Source organism: Aspergillus terreus, genomic scaffold (genome assembly GCF_000149615.1).
Source record: "Aspergillus terreus NIH2624 scaffold_3 genomic scaffold, whole genome shotgun sequence".
NCBI classification, from domain to species: domain Eukaryota; kingdom Fungi; phylum Ascomycota; class Eurotiomycetes; order Eurotiales; family Aspergillaceae; genus Aspergillus; species Aspergillus terreus.
The window spans coordinates 2148390-2170914 of NT_165926.1; the positions used below are offsets into that span (position 1 = coordinate 2148390).

Below are 22525 nucleotides of genomic sequence, written 5' to 3' on the forward strand. Positions count from 1 at the left end.
ACTTTATGCTTATTTTGAACTCCCGCGTTTGGCCGTCACGTAGTAGTCATCGCCATGCGTTTCCATCTGGTCAACGACAAGACCTCACCTACGTCCATGAGACTTCCATCAAGGTCTCCAGCATGTCTCCCACAGCTATCTCACCACTGCATTCTGCACTAGTTGACCAGGCCCGCGTCGGGTATGCTGGGTCCCCCGTGGGTCCGATAAACTTCGGCCGATGAATATCGGGTCAACCAACCGCTGCGGTGTTAGTTGGGCTAAAGTCCGCCGCCGCTCTCGATTCTCATTGTTCTTGATGGAATGATAATGGTTTGGTTCTCAACAGTCGGGTTTAACGGATATAGATCCCTTGTCACGGGGAAGTCCGCAGGCAGTCCTCGGCGTGAACCATATATTATACTACCTAGTACTCTATCTGTTTCCAATTGAAACCGGTCCGAATAGAAATACGCTCGATCATGCACCATTTAGAGGCTCCTTTTTCATTGAGACTTACCGCTTGACCTAACATCTGCCCAGAACACTGCTCCCTGTTGTTTCTCAACCTCGTCACGAAGTCATCCCCTCTTGCTATGAAGACCTCTCCAACTGCAGTGCGCGAGAAAACAGACGTGGAGGCCTCTGCCACCCATCCCTCGTCTATTGAGCTCACGATGCCGCAAGGTCTTCCAATGTCCGCCAGAAATGAAGAAAAGACCGACGGTCAGATCGATGCCAGCGCCAATGACGACGATGTCCGTAAAATCACCGGCTTTCGCTGGTTCCTCATCTGCGCCGCCCTCTACCTCTCGGCCCTTATGTACGGACTAGACACGACCATCGCCGCTGACGTGCAGGGGGCCGTCATTGAGACCTTCGGCGAAGTCTCTAAGTTAGCCTGGATCGGCGCCGGCTTCCCGTTGGGATCAGTGGCCGTTATTCTGCCCTACGGATTCCTCTATACGACCTTCAGCATGAAGTACCTGTACATCGCCGGCATCGTGCTCTTCCAGGCCGGCTCGGCCCTCTGCGGCGCCGCGCCTACCATGAATGCGCTGATTGTGGGCCGCGTGTTTGCTGGCGCCGGCGGCACAGGCATCTATCTCGGCGGTCTGAATCACTTCTCGGCTATGACAACGCGGCAGGAGCGCGGCACGTATCTTACGGGCACTGGCTTTGTTTGGGGGTTAGGCGCAATCCTCGGGCCTGTTGTCGGCGGTGGCTTCTCTGACTCTTCGGCTACCTGGCGATGGGGGTTCTACATCAACCTCATTATCGGCGCCATTACGGCCCCCGTCTACCTTTTCAACTTACCGGCTATTCATCCAGGAGCGGGCAAGAGCCTGCATGACCGCCTCATGCGGCTCGACTACGTGGGCTTCGTCCTCAGCGCCGGCATGTGGGTTATGTTCGCCATGGGCTTCATCTCGGCCGGCGGCGTGTGGGCCTGGAGCGACGGCCGCACGATCGCCCTGGTCGTTGTCTTCGCCGTGCTCCTGGCACTCTACACCCTGCAACAGTATTTTTGCGTCTTCACTACGGCCGCGACGCGATCCTTCCCGGGCCATCTACTGCGCTCGCGCACGCAGACCCTGCTCTACATCACGACAACTTGCGCCAACACGGGCATGTTCTTCACCGTCTACTACATCCCCATTTACTTCCAGTTTACGCAGAACGACAGCTCGTTGACGGCCGCCGTGCGGCTTCTCCCCTACCTGCTGGTCACTATCGCCTGCAACCTTGCCACCGGCTGGGCGCTGCCCAAGGTGCAGCACTATATGCCGCTGTGTCTGGTGTCGGGGGCACTGATGACGCTGGCTGCGGGACTGTTTGTCGGTCTACTGTCGACGGACACCCCGACGGCGCAGATCTACGGCTTCAGCATCCTGATGGCCGTGGGCACCGGTATCACGATGCAGCTGGGCTACGCCGTCGCCAGTTTGAAAGTGGCTCCAACGGACATCTTCAGCGCCATTAACCTACAGAACATCGCCCAGATCGGCGCTACGGTCATCTGTCTCGTCGTCGCCGGTCAGGTGTTCCAGTCTTTGGCTGTGCGGAATTTGAACGAAGTCCTGGCGGGGCGTGGGTTCAGCCAGACGGAGATCCACGGCGCGGTGGCGGGGGCGCAGAGTATGCTGTTTGAGAGCTTGAGTGGTGACCTGAGGGAGGCAGCGATTCGGGCCATCACAGCTGCTATGCAGAGGGCGTTTATCATTCCGTTGGTGGCGGGCGTCGTGGGGTTAATCAGCTCGTTGTTAATGAAGATGGAGCGGTTGTTTGGGTAGTGGCACGAGTCTGTATGAGTGTTGGTGGTTGGAACGGCCTCTTTCTCTTAGTCAAGGTTATGGGCGTGGTTCGGAGGACGATGTCGAGATAGATCCTTTTCTTTAAAATCTTCTACTAGCTCTCAGCTAGGTAGCTAATATAACTCAATGCTCATCATCTGATCGAGGTTCTACTACAGATCCTTACAGCGTACGCCAGCCCCGTAAGTAATTTCGCGGAGACTATTTGGGGATAGGAGTAGCATTATAGCAGGTCTGATGCATCAGGTACTATGCAAAGCACTTATGGAGCCAGAGGAGGATCGTTGTTCTACTACTATGTAGATTGATCTAGCGCCGATGCAAGCATCTACGAGACTAGATGACTGTTATTCGTGGAGTGCAAATCACAGAACAAGATTCTATGTGAGTAACATGAGTGTGATATTAAGGTCTTCTCTCGGTTGACAGCCTTCTCTGAATAAATTGAACATCCCCCCTTCCTTACACCGTCCAGAATCTACCCCTTCCCCCTACCTCACTACTGGGAAACGATGGCATACACATCCGCCTCGTCCAGGACACGCTCAGCCTTGTCCAGGTAGGTGTAAAATTTGCCGGAGTCCTTAAACGTCCGACTACCGACCAAGATCCAGTTTCCCACAACGTATTGGGCTATCCGCGCACAGGAGGACAACATAACGTTGGTCCTCTTGCTGGACTGGAGGAAGCCTGCTAAACCAAAATTACGCGTGATCAATACAATCACGGCGTCTGCCTCAGATCCCTGGGATGCGTCCACGGTCTGGATCCTGGGCCGCGTCTGTACTTCGGGATTCCTCAGCTCCCAGACTCTTTGTACTAGCGCTACTTGAGCGCGGTACGGGGACATGACCAGGATATCCCGGACGCCTCTGTCTAGAAGGCCCCGGGCCAGTGGCACGCCGAGCTCGGCCTCTTGAGGATTATACAAAGATCCCGAGGGATCCTTTTGCGTGTCACCTCTGATGTGGTCTAGGTGCACGAAGTGCGACAGCCCTGGAAGGGTCCAGGTCTGGTCGCCAAGTCGGACCACTAGCGGGTTTGTGGCATTGACCCCGATATCTCTGAGGGGCGCATCCCGGAAAGATTTGACTTGGCCGTCATAGTAGGCAGCCGACGTCGGATGGTACAGGATCTTGTGGGACCTATACGACACATTGAGGAGTGTCTGTTGATAGCCTTTTTTGATAAGGCGCTCGAATGCTGAGGCAGACCAAGCTACCTCTCCCTGCTTTGTAAACACAGGGGGCGACAGCTGCTTATGGTCGCCAACGAAGAGCACACGCGCATCAACCCTTAACTGGCCCAGCACATGGAAAATTTCCGGATCCCGGAAAAACTGGCTTCGTCAAAAATGACGAACTCGGGACTAAAATCCCGGCGAATCATCTCTTTAACGTTAAGTGATAACGTTACGACAACTTGAACATCTTTCATGACGTTCTCAACCAGCTCTCGCCACTGCTGGTTGAACTCTCTGAAGTTTCTTTTGACCTCCCCCTCCGAGTTACCCTTAAGCACGGGAATCCAGAGGAAACCGTGGGCTTCGATAGTGACCGGCTCCCCACGAGGCATTCTTGTAGATCTGGCGTGTCCATCGCGATCGAAGTCATAGGAATAGTTTTGGATCCGCTCCTTCGCGGTCAGGAATTTAGCTGCCATATAAAACACCTCCCCTCCCGGGAGTGCGGATACTCTGGATGCCTTCGAGGAACTGGCGATATTTGCCAGGTTTCTCTTTGGCGAGATCGACGAGTTGCTCGATGTCGTCCGAGAGCTTTTTGGTGGGCTTCCAGGTCGGCGGATTGTCTGGGAAACGAATTCCGCGTGCGATCCGCTGGGGATTGCTGTCTCCTGGTTCTCGAAGTCCCGGCACATTGCGTCGAAGTTTTCTTCGCCCCAGTGCTCCGAGAGCTTTCTGATGGCCTCCAGCATTTGCGTCTGGACCACAGGGTTGGCCACCGGATGGACTTTAACATCCTCCTCATTGACGTGATCAACGAATCCGACATCAACGTCGTTCATAAGGATCGCGTGGATGGGTGCGTCGATCAGCACCCTCCATTTGAGGGCTTTCCGTCACCGACGCTTGCCAGTCTTCAGGAGCCCCCTTCCTGCCAGGAATCCGATATCCTTTAGCCTTTTCCTTCAGGGACCAGTCCTTGCCACGGAAAACTAGGGTGCATCCCCTGTAGATGCGGAACAGCCGGTCTTGTTTAGGCCAAATCCCTAACAGGATTCAATCCTCAACTGCCGCGCTCTTGATGTCGCTTCCACGAACAGCGAGACACTTGTGTTCTTTTTCAGCCTCGGTATTGATCGCCGCGTTATTAATGGCGATGTAGTCCGTCTCGGCTTTGGACATTGTGAGTCACCCGCCACGAAGGGCCAGAAAAAGCAGCTCGGACTGACCTTCCCACAATTTGGGACTGGGGAAGAGGGATTTGAAGAAAGGCGCGCTCGTTGCCCGTGCTGGAGACGGAAACCGGGACATACTACCCATTGTCGTGGTTCGATCGTGGCGATGAGGGAAAAGAAGCCAAAGGGCTCGCCGTAATCCGATGGAGCTCTTCCTTCGACAAGAATAACTGTCAGACTTGCTGAGCAAAGTCGCTGATGCCAGCGGATACTTGGATGGCTCTGGGAGAGTGTCGCTTTTCGATATCCGCGTCACCCTTGAGGTCGACGTTTGACTTGAAGATGTAGAATATCTCGTCCTTCTTTGTCTCGAGCGAGACGGTTGTGATCTGGGCAATGTGGAACGTCACGTTCCAAAAAGGGCGACTGCATCCCGCTTTGACCAGATGTCGGGGGCAGCAACACGGTGATGGCGAGATCCGTTGCAATTTGTTGAGCTGCCGCAATCTCCTCTTCTATCCCCGGTATCTGATGGCCTTGGCCGGGAATTTGAGAGTGGATGGGCACAGTCAGAGGCAGAAGAGTAAGACATTTGTAGTCCTATGGCCTTTAGTGGTAATAGGCACTGCTGTCCACCCGCGCGAGGTTTGGAATGGGAAGAGAAAAGGAAGAGGGAGAGAGAGGGGCGTCGACCATCACTTTATATGTGGTAGTCAGCAGGGGTGGCGAAAGTATAGGTAGTGATGATGGTGGAAGGAAAGAATGAATAATGAAATCGCAGTGAGCAAAGAGGTGAAAGAATGGCAAATACGCTGTGATGACCGTTCTTCCTCTGCTAAACAGTGAATGGTCGAGGCCAAACGGAGAATACCTATTGGCAGGAGACTACCGGGGTCTTTCTGGTGTCTTTCTTTACTGTCAGTCATGTCCCATCAAGCCGTTGGTTGTTTACCTGATGACTTCCAAGTTTGATATAGATCACATGCCCGATTCGGACTAGGGCTAACCAAAATAATCGTGTGCTGTCTCAGGAACCAACCGACCTTATACAAGTCTTCTGTGACGCAGGTTCTCCTACATTCCATAACGCAAGGTCATTATCCTGATACGATTCCTTCTCAATGCTTGCTTTAGTGATTATGGATGATTGATTGAAGCAACGATGGTGATGAGGGTCTTGTCAATGACATGGCTTCGACCTAGTCACATTATCAATAGTGACGAAATTCATGCGATTTACATTCCTACAATTCATATCACTATTGTCGCTAGTCACAGGTGGTAGGTTATGGTGAGCGTACGAAAAGGCAAGCCGTTGCAGTGAGAGCTGGTCTGGGGTATATGAGTCCATATCCGTTCCACAATTACCCTCCGCATAGATATATATCTCCTGGTACGACGTCCCTTCGGCCTGCTTCACACTACCCACTGTACACTTCCTCCTCTCGGATAACTGCGGATTGTAAGTTCCTTGCCCAGGTATTCTCCGGAGAAACCTCGGAGGGTCCAGGGGTCCTAGCAGAATCTACAGAGTAGGACCTGTGCGAAAGAGCCTTGTATCTCCACACTCCAAATGAGGTCGTAATAGGACCGAACATTGCTCTCATAGATTGCCTAGTTGTAGGAGAGACCATCAAGCTCCTATCGGCAGTTCTGAGGCTTTCAACTGGTAGCGTGGTGTCCGTTCTGGTAATAATGTCGGACAATATCCGATCGGGATGTGGAGAGATGCAACTCTGCACGCTCATCTCCGAAATCTGGAGATGGCGGGGGTTTAAGCGGAGAAAGGAAGCCCACCCCACACCGTATACCAATCATGCAATGCATACAGCATCAAGACATGCTGATCATCCCTGAAAGACGGTTATTCTTCGGCATAGTCTTGTCGGTAGCTGGGGAAGAATTAAACCGAGCCCTACCGTAGCCGTGTATAAAATGACGTGCGAAGTCGCGCGCGCCATGGACAGCACTATGAGGTTGGATTCTTATGATAAAATTACGCAAAATGCGAAATTCTGTAATCTGCCTCTCTTTGTTAGCTGCATGTGCACAAGCACAGCAGCTGTACATTACGACGACGGGATATGATGAACGGCCTCAGTGTACTCAGCCGGCAGCGTCGCCGGAGTATTATTTCCAACCGTTTTCTTACAGTATGAACGAGACTGTTCGGTAGGCCTCCTCAATTAAAAGTATCAAGAGAGGAAATTCTAATAGAACAAGCTTCGCTACTTCAGTGCCTGCGCCGACTTCAACTCAAACATACGCTCCGCCGTATTCCGAGGCTGTGAAGCATCTCACCACGAAACCAGCGACCACGACATGGGGTAACTGGCTGCCTGAGCAGACAGAGATAACAGCTACCGATGGAGATGATCCATATGGACAGGCAGCGTGGTCCTCGATGTGGCAACAGGTCCAGCTTGAGAACTACACCACCACTGGACTGTACTCCACGACGGTCAGTCCCACGCCAATTCCCACCAGCGAGCTAGTCCTACCACCCCGAGACTACTTCGGACCAACAGACTGCTACAACTTCCCGGACGATTTTGTTTTTGGCGTTGCTGGAAGCGCAGCACAAGTCGAAGGCGCCGTGGCCCTCGAAGGACGCAGTCCTACCATCCTGGAGAAGCTGGTCGGTTCTGATCAACCGAAAGACTACGTGACCAACGAGAACTACTACTTGTACAAGCAAGACATTCAACGCCTGGCCGCAATGGGCGTCAAGTACTACAGCTTCTCGATTCCATGGACCCGCATCCTGCCGTTCGTGTTGCCCGGGTCTCCCGTGAACGAACAGGGCATCAAGCATTACGACGATCTCATCAACACAGTCCTCGAGGCTGGCATGCAGCCCGTCGTGACGCTCATCCACTTCGACACTCCATGGATGTTTGTATCCGGGGACGACAGCACCGTTCGCCCGGACATCGGCTACAACAACGGAGGCTACCAGAACGAGACCTTCGTCGACGCCTTCGTGAACTACGCAAAAATCGTCCTCTCGCACTACGCAGACCGCGTCCCAATCTGGGTCACTTTCAACGAGCCCCTGCTCTACTGCTTCAACTTCACCGGCGCGCAGAACGTCATCAACGCCCACGCCCAAGTCTACCACTTCTACCACGACGAGCTCAAAGCCACCGGCAAGATGGGCATCAAGTTCAACGACAACTTCGGCGTGCCCCGGGATCCCCGTAACGCGAGCGACGTCGCCGCAGCAAACCGATTCAACGAGATGCAGCTGGGCCTGTTCGCCAACCCCATCTTCCTCGGACAGCAGTACCCAGACTCCATCCTGAGCACCCTCCCCGGCGCCAAACCCCTCAGCCACCACGACCTGTCGTACATCGCCAACACATCTGACTTCTTCGGCATCGACCCCTACACCGCGACGGTGGTCTCGCCGGCCCCCGAGGGCATCGACGACTGCGCCGCCAACCACACCGCAGCCAATACGCTCTGGCCCTACTGCGTCGTGCAAGAGACCCAGAACGTCTACGGCTGGGACATCGGGTACCGCTCGGAAAGCTACGTGTACATCACCCCGACGTATCTGCGCGAGTACCTCGGCTACCTCTGGAATACCTTCCGGTATCCCGTGCTCGTGAGCGAGTTCGGGTTCCCTGTGTTTGCGGAGGCGGACAAGGAGCTTCCCGACCAGCGGTTTGATACACCGCGCAGTATTTACTATTTGTCGTATATGTCGGAGATCCTCAAGGCGATGTATGAGGATGGCGTGCATGTTATGGGGGCCCTGGCGTGGTCGTGGGCTGATAATTGGGAGTTTGGGGATTATGCGCAGCAGTTTGGGCTGCAGGTGGTGAATCGGACGACGCAGGAGCGGTTTTATAAGAAGAGCTTTTTCGATCTGGTGGATTTTGTGAATTCGAGGATGTCGTCAAAGTAATACGTTGCGGGCGAGGGAGTGGATGCTCAAGGTAGAGTAGTATAACAGAAATATACTGATCAATTGAACACTAGACAACATACTGATAATCAAAGCAAACAGATGAACGATCCTACATGTAATACGCCAAATCACCCGCTCCATGCTTGTCGTGAACACTCTCCCCGTTGCCCAAACAGTAGAACCGGTTCTTCGACCGGTACTCGATGTTGAAGTGCTCTCCGCCGATGTTTTCCAGACAGTCCTTGAAGTGCAAGATAGAGCCTGGATAAACACCCGTGACTTGGCCGGATGTCTTCCCATTTTTATACCAGCTGCGGCAGCCGTCCGACCAAACCGTGCGCTTCAAGAACTCCTGCGCGTAGATGTTGTAGTCGTCCATGGCCTCGCGTTTCACGTCGATGGACCTGTCCTATGTCAGTAGAGCCCAGGAAACCAAATGAATGCACAGGGAGGTACGTACTTGATGTCCTCAGTGGCAATCTTCTTCGCCCAGCGCAGGATGTAGTCGCACGTCCACGACACCTGCGTCAACACCGACCCGTGGGAGATCGGGCAGTTGGGCCCGTTGAAGATAAAGTAGTTCGGCATGGTATCGACCTGCACCGCGAAGAATGCCTCCGGGTCAGTCTTCCAGCGCTCATCGAGGACGGCGCCGTTGCGGCCGACGAGCTTCCACGACGGAATGAAGCTGGTGTCGAAGCCAGTCGCGCAGACGATCATGTCAAACTCCTGCTCGTCGCCGCCGACCGTTTTCACGCCGCGCTCAGTGATGCGCTCGATCGGGTCGAACGTCATGGTCGCGTTGGGGTTAGCAAAGGCCTCCAGGTATCCGTCGCCGGGGGTGAGACGCCGACATCCAGGGCGAAACTCCAGCTCGGACATCTTGGCCACGACGGTGGGGTCTTGGATGCCTTTCATGCGGTCGGCCATCTGCTGCTTGCAGGCTGCGGTCAGGCCGAGCTGGATAGGATGGTCTTTGTACATTCCGTAGAAGAATGCGTTGACGCTGGACCAGGTTGTTAGTGCGTGGTGTATGGGGTGAGGAAGGGGACGTGCCTGGCCTCTAGCTCACGTCGGTACTTCAAGTGCGCCTCGGGGTCTTCTGCGAACTGTCGCTTTTGCTCCTCGGTGTAGGCAAAGTTGTGGCCGTCGATGGTCTTCTCCGCGCAAAAGTTGACCGAGACCCAGGTAGGATTGCGGACAAAGTTGACCAGCTTGGCGACCTTGGGCTGCATGGCTGCGACGCATTGGATGCCGGACGAGCCATTTCCGATCACCGCAACGCGCTTGTCGGTCCAGTCGTAGGAGTTGTCCCTGAGCTAGTTCAGGAAGAGATATGGTGAGGTGGTGTGGAGGAGCTTACCATCGCGAGGTGTGGACTAGCTTGCCCTTAAAGTCGGACAAGCCCTCGATCTGGGGCCAGTTGGTTTTGCTAGACACATATGAGCATCAATGTCGAACACCGACGGCATGGTAATGGAAGGACTCACTTGAGGAATCCAGAAGCATTGACGAGGATATCGGCCTCGTCATCCTTGATGGTGCCAGCCTGGTCAACCCGTACCAGCCATTTACCCGCGTTGTCGTCCCAGATAGTCTCCTTGACGCGGGAATTGAACTGGACATCCTTGTCCAGATTGTACTTCTTCACCGTGCGCTGAATATACTCCTCGATCTCGGCGCCAGGGGGGTAGAAGTGCGACCAGTTCGGATTGGGCTCGAACAGGAACGTATAGGCATCTAGCAGGTCAGAACCATATGCAGCAACCGATTGGAGGTCATACGAGCAGGGATATCACTAGGCAATGGATGAATCGATTAGATCGGGATGCAATTGGAATCATCGGTGAACGACAAGCCACTTACCAGGCCACTCCTGGATAGGTGTTCTCGAACCAGGTGCCACCGACCTGGGGGTTCTTTTCATAGATGACGAGTTCGATCACATCGCTCAGCTTCAGCTCATGCTCGATCTTATGGGCCAGGGTCAGCCCCGAATAGCCGGCCCCGATGCAAATAATCTTCAGCTTTCTGCGAGCAAACGCCGGCTGGTCGCTGCACGGCATCCAGTTCTTGGGCTGGTTGCCAGCAGCCACTCCATTGGCTGGGGTGTGGCCGTTCGCGATTTCCGAGACAGTCATTGCGGCAGATGAAGGGACAATGGGGTTGTAGGCAACAGGGTATCTTTGTCTGAGACCGGGATTCACGAACAGTGATTCCTTTATAACCCAGCGTGGACTGCTCACTCCCCCGCTCCTGTCTGGTGCTTCCCACACTCACTCCACCCCCTGTTCGCTCTACGTATCTAACCCAAGTCTGCCTAGTGGGTGCCTTTACGAACGAGAGGAGGGATCAGAAGCCACCGGCATCCGACCCCCGGTCAGCTGGGTCTGCATCCATGTTTCCAAGCGAGGCAACGAGACGAACTGCGCAAAAGTACAGGCTGCCCCATGGGCGTGTCCAGACCGGCGCGGCACAGCGGGTCGCATCCCGCTGGCGAAATTAGCTGCGGACATGTCAGAAGCATGGGCCACCCGCCGTCGTGTCAGGATGCCATGCTCGGAAACTCTGCACGGTGCTATCCGGCTGTAAGTCGTGTGAGTGGTCCGTAGGAAAAAGAAAGAGGAGGTCTACGTCCTAGCGTGGGTTCGCCCATGGGATTTGTCCGACCAGCAGCAGGCTCCAGACGGACGTCCCGCGGCGGGCTAGTGCTTAGACCCCGGCCTAGCTGCAGGTCTTGGTGTGTCGTTAGTGGGACACTCCGTACACTCCGTAGACACGGCCTTGTCGCTTGAGTGACAGCCTGTGGGCCTCAAGGATGGGGGGAAGGTCTTCCCCGAGAGTTGGCGGCCGAAATTGCACATCACTTGCTACTCTAATGCAGGCTGTATCCCGTGCCGGTCTTGGTTGTTTCCGTTCAAGACATCTCGGGCATCAGCCGAGATGTGCAGTGTCTACCTGTATTGTGTGAACTCATGCTGTACTTTGTGCAAATGCAATTGCCTTGCCTTTGTAAGCCCTGCATACGAACAACAAGTCACATTCTACAGATCTCCGTGGCTTGCGACAGATATAAATGCTATATCACTGCGCCATGTGAAGACACCATGTGAAGAAGCTCAGACTGCACCAGGGGCAGAACCAGTCCAACGGTGATACACGCCGGTTATGATGATCCGAATCCCCCGGGCTCTTGACGTCCATGTCACTGCATCCTGATTTACCTGTCATACTCGCTAGCTCCCGCCATCGTCCCGAGAGACGTTGTCTTTGCGTCTGCGCTCTCCAGCATCGCGTGTATCGGGACCTATCATCGAACTCTTTGACAGGGGATAGGTCTATTGTCGCGCTCGGTGTTGGTCAGGGATCGAATCCTACGCGCGGATCCTACTCACATAGGACAAGTCGATATCAAACACTGTTAAGGCAAAAGTACAACCAGCTCCGCGGTGCAGTTTCCACAACAAGAGGGTCGAGTATATATACTGTACGTAAGATGAGCAGACGGTAGTTGGGGAGACAGTCGTTCGTTCAGTTCTTGAGTCAGCTTCATGTCCTTGCCATCTAGTTGAGCCTTTGCTGCTGCCGTTCCGACCTGTGCTTCTTGAATCTGTTCTTCTCCTTTTCCCATACACCATGCCGAGTGCTGTCGCAACGGGCGATTTCGGCCCAGCGCCCCCAGGGGTGGACTTGACCAAGAACCAGACGGGCAACCTGCTGGGCGCAGTGATTCCCGTCGCGGTGTTTGGAACGATTGCTGTCGGATTGCGCATTGTGGCTCGTCTGAGGACGAAGGATGTGACGCTGGCGACGGACGACTACCTCATTATCCCAGCTCTGGTAACCCCCCTGCCATCTTGCATCTGGGGCCATACTGATATTTGCGGGTATTATAGATCTTTTCCTGGGGTACTGCCATATCATGCTTTCTCAGTAAGTGCATCCAGCCCATCCTGACCTTCTTTGCTAACGACTGCAGGCATCCCATATGGCAACGGCTACCACCTGCAATCTCTGACCATCGAGGAATTCACCGTGGTGTGGAAGGTAGGTCGTCCGTCTGTGATTCGCAGTCCCCAAATATACTAACAAACAGCCTCTCCAGATCCTCTTCGCCTATGTCATGATCTACGCCACCGCCGTCACCTGTACCAAAGCCTCGATCGTCATGTTCTACGGCCGCATCTTCGGCTTCCGCTGGACCCTCGGGATCGGCCTGTTCTTGGTCATTGGATACTGGATCACGATCATCGTCACCATCAACGTGGCGTGCCGGCCGCTCCCATACTTCTGGCTCCTGTATACCGACCCCACGGCTAAGGGGGTGTGCATTGACGTGCCCAAGTTCTTCTTTGGCAACGGCATCGCCGCCATGCTGATCGATGTGATTATCCTCTGCATGCCGATGCCCATCATCTCCAAACTCCAGATGCCGCTGTCGCAAAAGGTGGCTGTGGTGGGTATTCTGCTCCTGGGAAGTTTGTAAGTCACTTCACCCTTCGCCCTTTATCCATGAAACGGCCGCTAATATGTTTGATACAGCGTGTGTGTCGCCAGTATCTGCCGCATCCTTGCTCTCAAGCGCAACACCGAGAGCAACGACGCCACCTGGACCATGGCCCCGGTGTTCATCTGGTCCTGCGTCGAGCCCTTTGTGGGCATTATCTGTGCGTGCCTCCCGACGTTTGGACACTTTTTCCGTCGCTGGTGGGCGGTCGTGCGGACGCGCTCCGGTGGCAGCAGCAACAACAAGACGGAGGAAAGCGCTGCGTCGAAGACGGCGACGTGGATTAAACGGGCGCGCAAGAAGCCTGCCAAGGATTCGCTGTTTAGCACTGTGAATGACTTTGGGTGTGTGGATGAGGTCCATCTGATGAATGACATTAACGGGTCGCGCTCGATGAAGGAGGGTGCGGGTGACAGCACGGATGTCGAGCAGCAGGGGTCGATCACGGTCAAGCAGGATGTGGACGTGTCGTGGGCACAGAAGAAGGGGCAGTATTCCCGGTTTTCTTGATTCGGCTTGTTGGTGTTGGTGTGTGGTTCGGTGCGTGGAAGGCGAGGGTCTTTGGTGTACTTCTGGCTGGCTGGCTGTCATAAAATTATTTCCTATGTTTTTCCTATGTCTGGATTCTAATTAACAAGATATCAAAAGATGGTTGCTACAGACAAACAAGAGAACCAAAAAACAGACCCATTATCACCAAAATCTTCTACTGAGACACACCCTGTCCTGAAGACGACCGCACAACCCAGCTCAGCTCCTTCTTCCCCCCAGATACGACCTCCTCCCAATCCCTCTTCCTCAACCAGTCCTCAAAGGAGTCCGTCTGCGGCGGGTTGCGCAGTTGCCGCGGATGGATGACATTCTCAATGCCCGCCGTGTACCCATACTCCTGGATGAACGCGGGACCGTCCAGCACTTCCCACGGGATCTTGAACGACGCATGCATCTCCGCTGGTGTCAAGGAGACAAGATCAGCCTCGACCCCAGTCACCTTCTTCCAGAGATCCACAACCTCCCTCATGTCAAGACAACTGTCGTACGCGAGAAGATTGGTCCTCGGCGCCTCCTCAATCAACGCCCTGACAAACGGCCCCGTCGACTCCGTCGTCGCGACGATGGGCATCTTGCAGTCCTCCTTGAGGGGAACGACGAACCGATACTTGTTGACCGACTCATCCCACCGCGGAATAAATAGCGGGTTCGTCGTATACGCCCCGAGAATGATATAGCTCGTCTTCGCCGCGAGCTCCGGCAGCGCCGTGTCAATGTACTCCTTGATCTCGGCCTTGGCGTCCCAGTGGTACGAGTTCGAGTACTTTCCCTGGGAGTGTTTCTTCATCGGGCCGAGGAGGGAGTACACGAACCGCTCCAGCGTGGGGATCTCGGCTGCTGCGAGGGCGGCGTTCTTGCCGTGTTGCACTTCGGTGTTGTAGGCTTGGAGGCTGTCGCCACAGGCTGCGTAGGGGCCCCAGAAGTCTGTGTTGGAGAAGACAACGTGCGCGCCGTCGAAGGCTGAGCGGAGGGATGCGACGTCCGCCAGATCCGCTTGGATTATGACGGCTCCTTTGGAGGCGAGATCCTGCGCGACAGGCGAGGATGGATTGCGGGTGAGGCAGCGGACGGTCCAGTCGCCCAGACTGAGGAAGGTCTTGGCGACGGACAGGCCCTGGTTTCCGGTGGCGCCGATGATTGCGATGGTCTTCATGGTGGGTGGTTGATGGGTTGGGATGCGCTGTCAGGAGTCTGAGAATTGTGATGCTGTGAGCTGTTGATGAGCTGGCATTGAGGGTAGAAAGGAGCCATTTTATATCTCTGGTGTGGAGGAATGGCTTACCTGGATCGGAGAAATTGAAGCTATCGCGAAGTAAGCCAGATGTGGCTTACGGTGGCTTCGCGCGCTCCGATTGGTGCAGAGGCCGTAAGCCAGTCCGCGATAACAACTTTCCTCCGACTTCCATCATCCTCATTCTGTTTCACCGGGCCCGATCACACCATGTCTGAGAATTGTGGTAGTGACCGTGCGCGAAATCGTCCGAAGCGCGTCATTACGCCGGCGCGCAAGGAACAGAACCGCATCGCGCAACGGGTTTATCGTGAGTTGCCGGAGATAAGATCGGACAAGTGGCGAAGCTAACCAGAGCAGGTCAGAGACAGAAAGAACGGTTACAGCGAGAAAGACAATGCACGGGAAAATTGAATACGGCGAAAGACATCCGGCCATCTATCCCCGATCACTCGGATAGTCAAGCGGAGCTTGTTGAAGACGTGCAACGGGGCGACTGGCCCGCTGTGGATCTACCGGGCGTTGATCAGGATGCAACACCGTCGCATCAACCACCGCCGCTGGTGATGTTGACGCTCGACCATCTGTTTCCTTCCGACAGTGCGGGTGACAAGAGCACTGGTTTCGCTGCAACAGATATACAAGAATACACAGACACCCCGATCACACCAGAGTCGAGTTCAACAGATGAACCCGATATCTTCTTACCAGACCCGTACGGAAGCTCACTCGAGCTCACCCATACAACGCTCCTCCGCGCATGCGTTGTCAACGCCAGTAGCCTTGGCATCAGCGTGGAGGAGTTTTTCAGCTACAAATGCATGTCTCTATGTTCGCCCTTCTACCGCCCAAACACCACCATGTCGGAGGATCCTCGCTCTTTAATTCTTTCCATCTCTCATCCTGGCATACCCGCACACCTTCAACCAACTTTGACCCAGATCCTCTTCCCACACCACCCACTTCTGGATCTGATTCCATTTCCGGCCATGAGGACACGGGCCATCATGTTGGCGGCCACTGCGCCGAATTTGTTGGATTCGGTGGACCTCAAGACGGATATTGTGGTCAGAGGGGGGATCACTTGTCATGGTGGGCAGCCGTGGGATAGGCGAAGTTGGAGGGTTGCGCCGTGGTTCTGGAAGAAATGGCGGTTGCTGTTGGGGGATCAATGAGCTATCGGGTTCTACGAGGAATAGTTATGAGGGAAGCGACACGATCATATATAGAAACGATACAGTGTTTAGTTGGCATCAGGGAAAAGAGAAATCTGACCCATAGAAGGTCTGTTTGAATCCAGATCATCGTGAAGAGTTTACAGTGTGTTTTCCTCCATCACAAGGAGCCAGGCTAGCCGTAACCCAGTAGCTGCCATCCGCGGTGATACTCGAGCATACACGCGTTCTACCTCTATACACGCTGGTATGACGACGCCCGCACCAACACGTATGGCGTGCATCCTCCGCAATAATGACCCAACCTGGATGCCATGAGATACCTGCCGTCAGTTGTCGTCGGCGTGAAACAGAGACGATCGTTGGGTTGCAATATAACAAGGGAACTGAGGTAACATGATCTGCGATATAACCAAGGTTGATTATTACTCGTATCTACCAACAACCTGAAGCCTACACCGTAGGATCCCGGCTTCATGTTGGACCTCTCATTTGGCCTGTCCTCTCTGTCCGGAGTATACTGGAAAGTGAGCAGTCCACGGCGCCAGAGAACATTGGACACTCGTGCTGGGTGAGACTTCTTCTATGACTGAGAGATAAACCACATGCCATCCCATTACATCACAAGGCAGGGCTGTTGTGACGACACTTGTGTTTGATATCTCGCTAATGGGACCTGAGGCCTCCAGGCCCTCATATTTAAAGCCCTACCCTGCCCTCTTCTTCTTCTCCTCTTCTCTTCTTTCACACACACACCCACACACACCCTCTCTCATCATCTCATTATTCCCCTGCCGCCTCTTTTCTCTGACTCCCCGGCAACTCTCACTCTCACTCTCATTCTCCATCTCATTCTCACACATTCTCACTCATTACATCTCAACATCCTTGATATCTAGATTGTCATCCTCTGAATGCGCTAACAGTGTGCAGATCCTCGTCGACAGGGGGGCCCCTTGGTGAACAGCAGTCGCTGGCGCCACTTTTTTTTTTTTTTCGAGAAGGTATGTCTCAAAAGCCTCAATGGATGAAAGGACTTGATGCTCAAGGTACAGCCCAGCCGTCTTCCTCGCCTCTCCTCTCCTCTCCTCCTCCTCCCCTTCTTGGCAAACAGCTGTCGCTGACGCCACTTTCTCCGAAGGTATTTCTTGAAACCGTCTATGGATGTTCAATCTGAATGCTCAAAGTACACTCCAGACAACTCGACCATCCCCCTCCGCACTGGGAGAACAGCAGAAGCTGGCTCCACTACAGTACGGCGGGGGTTTGGTTGTGTTTCGTGGCACACAGCAGATGCTGATGCCACTATCCTCCTCCGCACCCCCCTCCCTACTGGGCACACAGCAGCGGCTGATGCCATTACAGTAGGGCTGGGGAGGTCCTATCGATTCCATCTTCCTTGGTAGACAGCAGAAGCTGATGCCACTTACATCGGTAGGTATGTCTTGGATACACCTATGGATAACCCGGTGGAAGCTCAAAGTACGATGCAGACATCTTCGTCTCGCCTTCCGTTTACTGGGTAAACAGCAGATGCTGGTGCCACTACAGTGCGGTAGGCGAGTTTATATCGTTCTCATGTTGGCAGACAGCAGAAGCTGATGCCACTTTCTCCTGGTAAACAGCAGTAGCTGTCACCAATTTCGGTATGTCTCCAGAGCATCTATGGGTCAACAGCAATGCTGACGGAAATCTCATATTTCCCAGCCTTTATCGGGCACACAGCAGAAGCTGGTGCCATTATTGATCGTTGAAGAAGTATGTCACTTCCATTCCGCGGAGTAAACTGTACTAACAGCCACAAGACAGACCATTCCCCGCCTCGTGCCCGGGAAGTACATTTGTCTCCTGTCCACCAGGAAGAGCGTCTACTATTTGGTGACCCTCGTGACCTGGTTGCGACTCTTAAGGTATGTTCTTGTTGTCGTGACGTCCTGCAGGTGAGATGAGTGAGAATGAGAATGAGACTGCGACCTTTTCACTTCGGACCGAATGTCTTTCAAAACCTTTGAGATTTGTCATGCGCCGATATCATACTGCCAAGGCTGGGTGTGATGACGACCTAGGTAAGACCCCCTGAGTTGTTGCCAAGCTGACCAAAACCGCAAAAGAAGACGGCATTGTTGGCATCCAGGGATATGTTATGTGATGGTTGGGCATGGAGGGGGGACTAGGTGTGGTATATGACTCCATGTTGTTGCTTTACTCTGGAATTGGTTGCATTGGGGAATCTTAGCTCATGTTATGAATAACAGCACTTCGGTCCAGCTTCCATACATTCGCAATATCATGAACCGACCATCGATCCAAAACAAATCCAATAGAACAGATATCCTCATTTCTTACAGTCCCCTCGATCTCCGCTATCTGATCTCCCGATGCAAAATATTTTCGCATATCATTCAGATTGAGGACACATCAACCCATGCCCAGGCTGAAACTGACCACTTCTCAACCATACCGACTTCCACAACACGCCCGAAACCCGCCATTGATATACGCGAAGGAACGACAAGAGCAACTCCTGGTGGTACGACAGTCCCGGTGAAGATATAGACTGTGCTAGATTGTGTCGTGCCATCGAGGATGGCGAATTGCGGCACAGTGACACTACCGATCTCTCCCTATTTCAGTTCCAGGGGCGTCATATAATGTTGAAATCCTCCACCGGGACATGGATTTAGCCGAATGCCATCTCAAGACCGACGACCGGGAGTGGGAGCCCATATAATGAAACCACCCGACGCGTTTCAAGCATATCAACATGAAACAGGCCCCCCTTCAATATCTCCATTTAATTTACCCGATTGGGGGATACTCTCGCCCCAACAGCTAAGCATTATCAAGCTTTTGGGCCCACACCGATATTGTTGCAGAATGAGACATGGCGTTCGGAATAATGTTCCCAGACCTACGGGAGAATCTCCGTGCCGGTTTATCCTGCAGATTAACGGCTCATATGGGGGTATATATAGGAGGAGAAACTCCTGGTTCCCCGAAGAAACCACCAGGGAATCAACAAGACATTTTCAAACATGGCTTCACTCCTTCTATCCATCCTCATGGGTGTGTCGGCTCTGGCAGCCCATCACCACCACCTCCTGCCTCGATCGACAACAGCCACCGTCAGTCTCAACAAGACCTACCAGACCATGGACGGCTTCGGCTTCTCCCAAGCCTTTGGCCGTGCAAGCGATCTGTACAATCTCCCGTCCACCCAGAGAAAGTATGCTCTCGATCTCCTCTTCAACACCACGTCGGGGGCTGGCATGACCATCCTGCGTAACCGCATCGGCTCGGGCGGCGAAGGCGACAGTATCGAGCCCAACAGCCCCGGATCACCCGATGCCACGCCGCAGTATGCCAGCCTCGGCTCAGACTCCAACCAAGTCTGGGTGACGCAGCAGGCGGTACAGTACGGCGTGGAGACTATCTACGCCGATGCGTGGAGTGCCCCGGGATTCATGAAGACGAACAACGACCAGTCGAATGGAGGATATCTGTGCGGAGTGACGGGCGAGACGTGCGACAGCGGAAACTGGATCCAGGCGTATGTCAACTTCCTGGTGCAGTATGTCAAGGATTATAGGGACCTGGGGTTGAACGTCACTCATCTGGGGTTCTTGAATGAGCCGGACTACGTGTGAGTGTCTGTTTCCACAAAACTGGAAGTATTCCTTCTGACGACACAGCAGAACCTCTTACTCCTCGATGCAATCCGACGGATACCAAGCAGCGGACGTGATCAAAGTGCTCCACCCCGCCCTGCAAAGCGCCGGCCTCGAAGACGTAGGCATCACCTGCTGCGACTCCATGGGCTGGGACGACCAGAAAACACGCACCCAGCAGCTCATCTCGGCCGGCGTGGAAGACATGCTCTCAAGAATCACCTCGCACTCGTACTCGTCTGACCCCACCAGCCCCATGGGTGCCTCCATCCCCGTGTGGGAGACAGAGAATGCGGATCTGTCCGGCGCGTGGGACACGAACTGGTACTACAATGGTAGCACCGGGGAGGGCCTGACGTGGGCGAACAAGATCTACTCGGCCATCGAGGAAGGCGGCGTCAGCGCGTACCTGTACTGGGAGGGGATCGAAGTGGGAACCACGAACTCGTGTCTGATCACTATCCAGGGGACGACGGTCGTGCCGTCTGGGCGACTGTGGGCTTTTGGGATGTGGAGCCGGTTTGTGCGTCCTGGAGCGGTCAAAATTGATATCTTGGGGAGCACGTCGACGGTGAAGTTGATGGCGTTTAAGAATACGGATGGAAGTGTGACGGTGCAGATTTTGAATATGGGATCGTCTGAACAGCCGGTGAGTGTGGGTGGGTTTAGGGCTGCGTCTGTCAAGGGGTATGTTATGGACAGCGATCATCAAGAGATTGGAGACATCACTGCGTCTATCAGTGGTGGTGTTGCCCGTGTCAACGCCCCGGCGTACTCCATGGTCAGTCTTGTCTTGAGAGGCAGCGCCTGATGCAGTCTGATGCATAGTGGTGGGGGAGTTTGATAGCAGTGTTGCTGTTTGTGTATTGTTGTGGAATAAAATCGATGTTTGATATATCATCAACGGCCATGTTTATGTTATCTTGTGATGGAGGACAAGTGGAAGCATGTCCACAATGGATCAGGCATCCCCCATCAAGGCCTTTCTAATAACAACCTCTGGACTCTCCTCGACCATCCCAAGCAAACCCGCATCCGATTCTTCTCGCGAAGCCGCAACAACACACCTCGCCTTGCCCGGTTCGAATAACTGAGCAACAACCAAATCCAGAACCCAACCCCCAACACCCTCCTGATGCTTCCGTCGTCCACTTTCAATCAGGTCTTGAGTAGTAGCCCTGCGAACGTCCCATTCCTTCCCAGTCACAGACTGAAAAGCATCCAACAACGCCCGCTGACAGGTCTTGATACTCCGTACTTTAACAAAGCGGTTGGCCGTTTCTTCCGGATGCTGCAGGACACCCACGACAGCCTGGCCGATGCCGTCCAGGGTTGTCCCGGTGAACTCCTCAGTGCCGTCGTCGTAGATAACAGCCGAGCAGGTCGATATGTCGAACCCCATCAGGGGGAATTTTCTCATTGCCTTTCATCATTAGATCTCCAACACAAGCCAATCCAGTCCTGCAAGAAACACTCGGATGGATTCATACCCAATCAATCGGATTCCCAGACGTAATACCCGTCCAAGTAAAGCTCCTATTCTGCTCCGCCGTGGCCGCAGCATGGTCCCATCCCGCCTTCCGATGGGCATGGATCTCGTCGAATTCAGGCATGCCCTTGAAATCGGGGCCCCAGCCAAAATCGTTGATGATGAATCGTTTCACGCCTGCGGCTTTGGCGGCATCCACCATCGTGGCTTGGGCGCCTATCCCGCGGGGCCCCACGACGCAGACGACTGCATCGTGGCCTTGAAGGGCGGGAGTCAGGTCATCGAGGGTGTATGATGTTCTGATCACGGGGATTCCTGGTGGAAATGTCGAAGTCGACTCGGGGCGGGTGATGATGGTTATTTTGAGCCCGGCTTGTTGGAGGGCTGCGGTGATGGGGGCGCCGAAGTTGCCCGAGGCCTGGGCGGTTAGGGTTGCATCGAGGGTAGATGGTGAGGACTTACGCCGAAGATGGCGACTGTTTTGATTTCCATTTTGTTTCCAGGACGTATGTCCAGGATGATATTGAGATAGGTAGCTAGAGCGTGAAGTAATATGTTTCTACGCGCTGCGCTAAAATCTTACTCTGGAGTACACTGACTCAGAGAAACTATTGAGGTCCACAGCATCATCCAATGCCGGCTTGTTAAAGACGCCACTCATCTCTACACTGGTCTGGGCTTCAACCTAATGCAGCTTACATCTGACTTGCGAATCGCTTTTACCTTGACAGGCATAGTGTTTCATTGCAATGGTCTAGATATAATCACTAGCCTATCCTATGAATCATTCTGAATCATAGGCATCCAACTCGTCAGTCTAGGCACAGTAGAAGTTGACGTAGCAGTCTGGCTCTCCCGAGTCTCCAATCTCGCACTGGTCGATCAAGGGGAAGAAGTCGGCATTGGGACAGATGTCCAGGCACGTCTTGTAGCTACCACAAGGGGCGTCGTCTGTCGTATGTTAATACTGCAACTTGACTGTGACTATAGTTGGGACTTACAAGGTCCCTGGGCCTGGACCAGACCGATGGCTGTAAAGCCAAGCAGGGTGAGGACAGTGCTGAATTGCATTGTGATGATCTAGTCGTTGTTAGACCAGGGAACCGTAGTGGTTTGGACTCGGGACTTACGTTGTAAGGTATGCAGTGTTTAAGTTGATGAGAAAGTATAGATGGTTGTGTCCGCTTGCTGTCTACTTGGAGGCTTCGCCCTTTATACTTTGGGTTTATGATGCCGTAGACGAACGCAGCCTGAGCATCGTTACACAAGATACTCCAGACACATTCCAGTGACCAAAAGCATTGAGCTTGTCTATGAAAAAGATGGAGCACCATC

The 22525-nt window shown here is 53.8% G+C and overlaps 8 protein-coding genes across 8 annotated transcripts; 4 read left to right on the forward strand and 4 right to left on the reverse strand.

Moving 5' to 3' along the window:
* Positions 1–656: 656 nt before the first annotated feature.
* Positions 657–2273, forward strand: ATEG_02655 (uncharacterized protein; the record flags this gene model as incomplete). The annotated part of the gene is made up of 1 exon (XM_001211833.1): positions 657–2273. One exon carries the CDS (start codon positions 657–659, stop codon positions 2271–2273), a length of 1617 nt encoding a protein of 538 aa, XP_001211833.1.
* A 520-nt stretch (positions 2274–2793) lies between these two features.
* On the reverse strand, positions 2794–4319 carry ATEG_02656 (C-terminal helicase domain-containing protein; the record flags this gene model as incomplete). Its single annotated transcript, XM_001211834.1, has 2 exons — positions 2794–3439; positions 3658–4319. 2 exons carry the CDS (start codon positions 4317–4319, stop codon positions 2794–2796), a joined length of 1308 nt encoding a protein of 435 aa, XP_001211834.1.
* Positions 4320–6657: 2338 nt separating this feature from the next.
* ATEG_02657 (uncharacterized protein) lies at positions 6658–8482 on the forward strand (the record flags this gene model as incomplete). The annotated part of the gene is made up of 3 exons (XM_001211835.1): positions 6658–6824; positions 6876–8381; positions 8443–8482. 3 exons carry the CDS (start codon positions 6658–6660, stop codon positions 8480–8482), a joined length of 1713 nt encoding a protein of 570 aa, XP_001211835.1.
* A 500-nt stretch (positions 8483–8982) lies between these two features.
* ATEG_02658 (flavin-containing monooxygenase) lies at positions 8983–10709 on the reverse strand (the record flags this gene model as incomplete). Its single annotated transcript, XM_001211836.1, has 6 exons — positions 8983–9574; positions 9649–9882; positions 9932–10000; positions 10059–10308; positions 10353–10366; positions 10435–10709. 6 exons carry the CDS (start codon positions 10707–10709, stop codon positions 8983–8985), a joined length of 1434 nt encoding a protein of 477 aa, XP_001211836.1.
* Positions 10710–12204: 1495 nt separating this feature from the next.
* Positions 12205–13054, forward strand: ATEG_02659 (uncharacterized protein; the record flags this gene model as incomplete). Its single annotated transcript, XM_001211837.1, has 4 exons — positions 12205–12408; positions 12465–12501; positions 12548–12615; positions 12674–13054. 4 exons carry the CDS (start codon positions 12205–12207, stop codon positions 13052–13054), a joined length of 690 nt encoding a protein of 229 aa, XP_001211837.1.
* Positions 13055–13781: 727 nt separating this feature from the next.
* Positions 13782–14780, reverse strand: ATEG_02660 (uncharacterized protein; the record flags this gene model as incomplete). The annotated part of the gene is made up of 1 exon (XM_001211838.1): positions 13782–14780. The coding sequence occupies one exon, from the start codon at positions 14778–14780 to the stop codon at positions 13782–13784; it is 999 nt and encodes a 332-aa protein (XP_001211838.1).
* Positions 14781–19068: 4288 nt separating this feature from the next.
* On the forward strand, positions 19069–20512 carry ATEG_02661 (uncharacterized protein; the record flags this gene model as incomplete). The annotated part of the gene is made up of 2 exons (XM_001211839.1): positions 19069–19676; positions 19729–20512. The coding sequence occupies 2 exons, from the start codon at positions 19069–19071 to the stop codon at positions 20510–20512; spliced, it is 1392 nt and encodes a 463-aa protein (XP_001211839.1).
* Positions 20513–20662: 150 nt separating this feature from the next.
* Positions 20663–22261, reverse strand: ATEG_02662 (aromatic alcohol reductase; the record flags this gene model as incomplete). The annotated part of the gene is made up of 6 exons (XM_001211840.1): positions 20663–21124; positions 21192–21726; positions 21774–21798; positions 21890–21913; positions 22016–22141; positions 22192–22261. The coding sequence occupies 6 exons, from the start codon at positions 22259–22261 to the stop codon at positions 20663–20665; spliced, it is 1242 nt and encodes a 413-aa protein (XP_001211840.1).
* Positions 22262–22525: the final 264 nt, after the last annotated feature.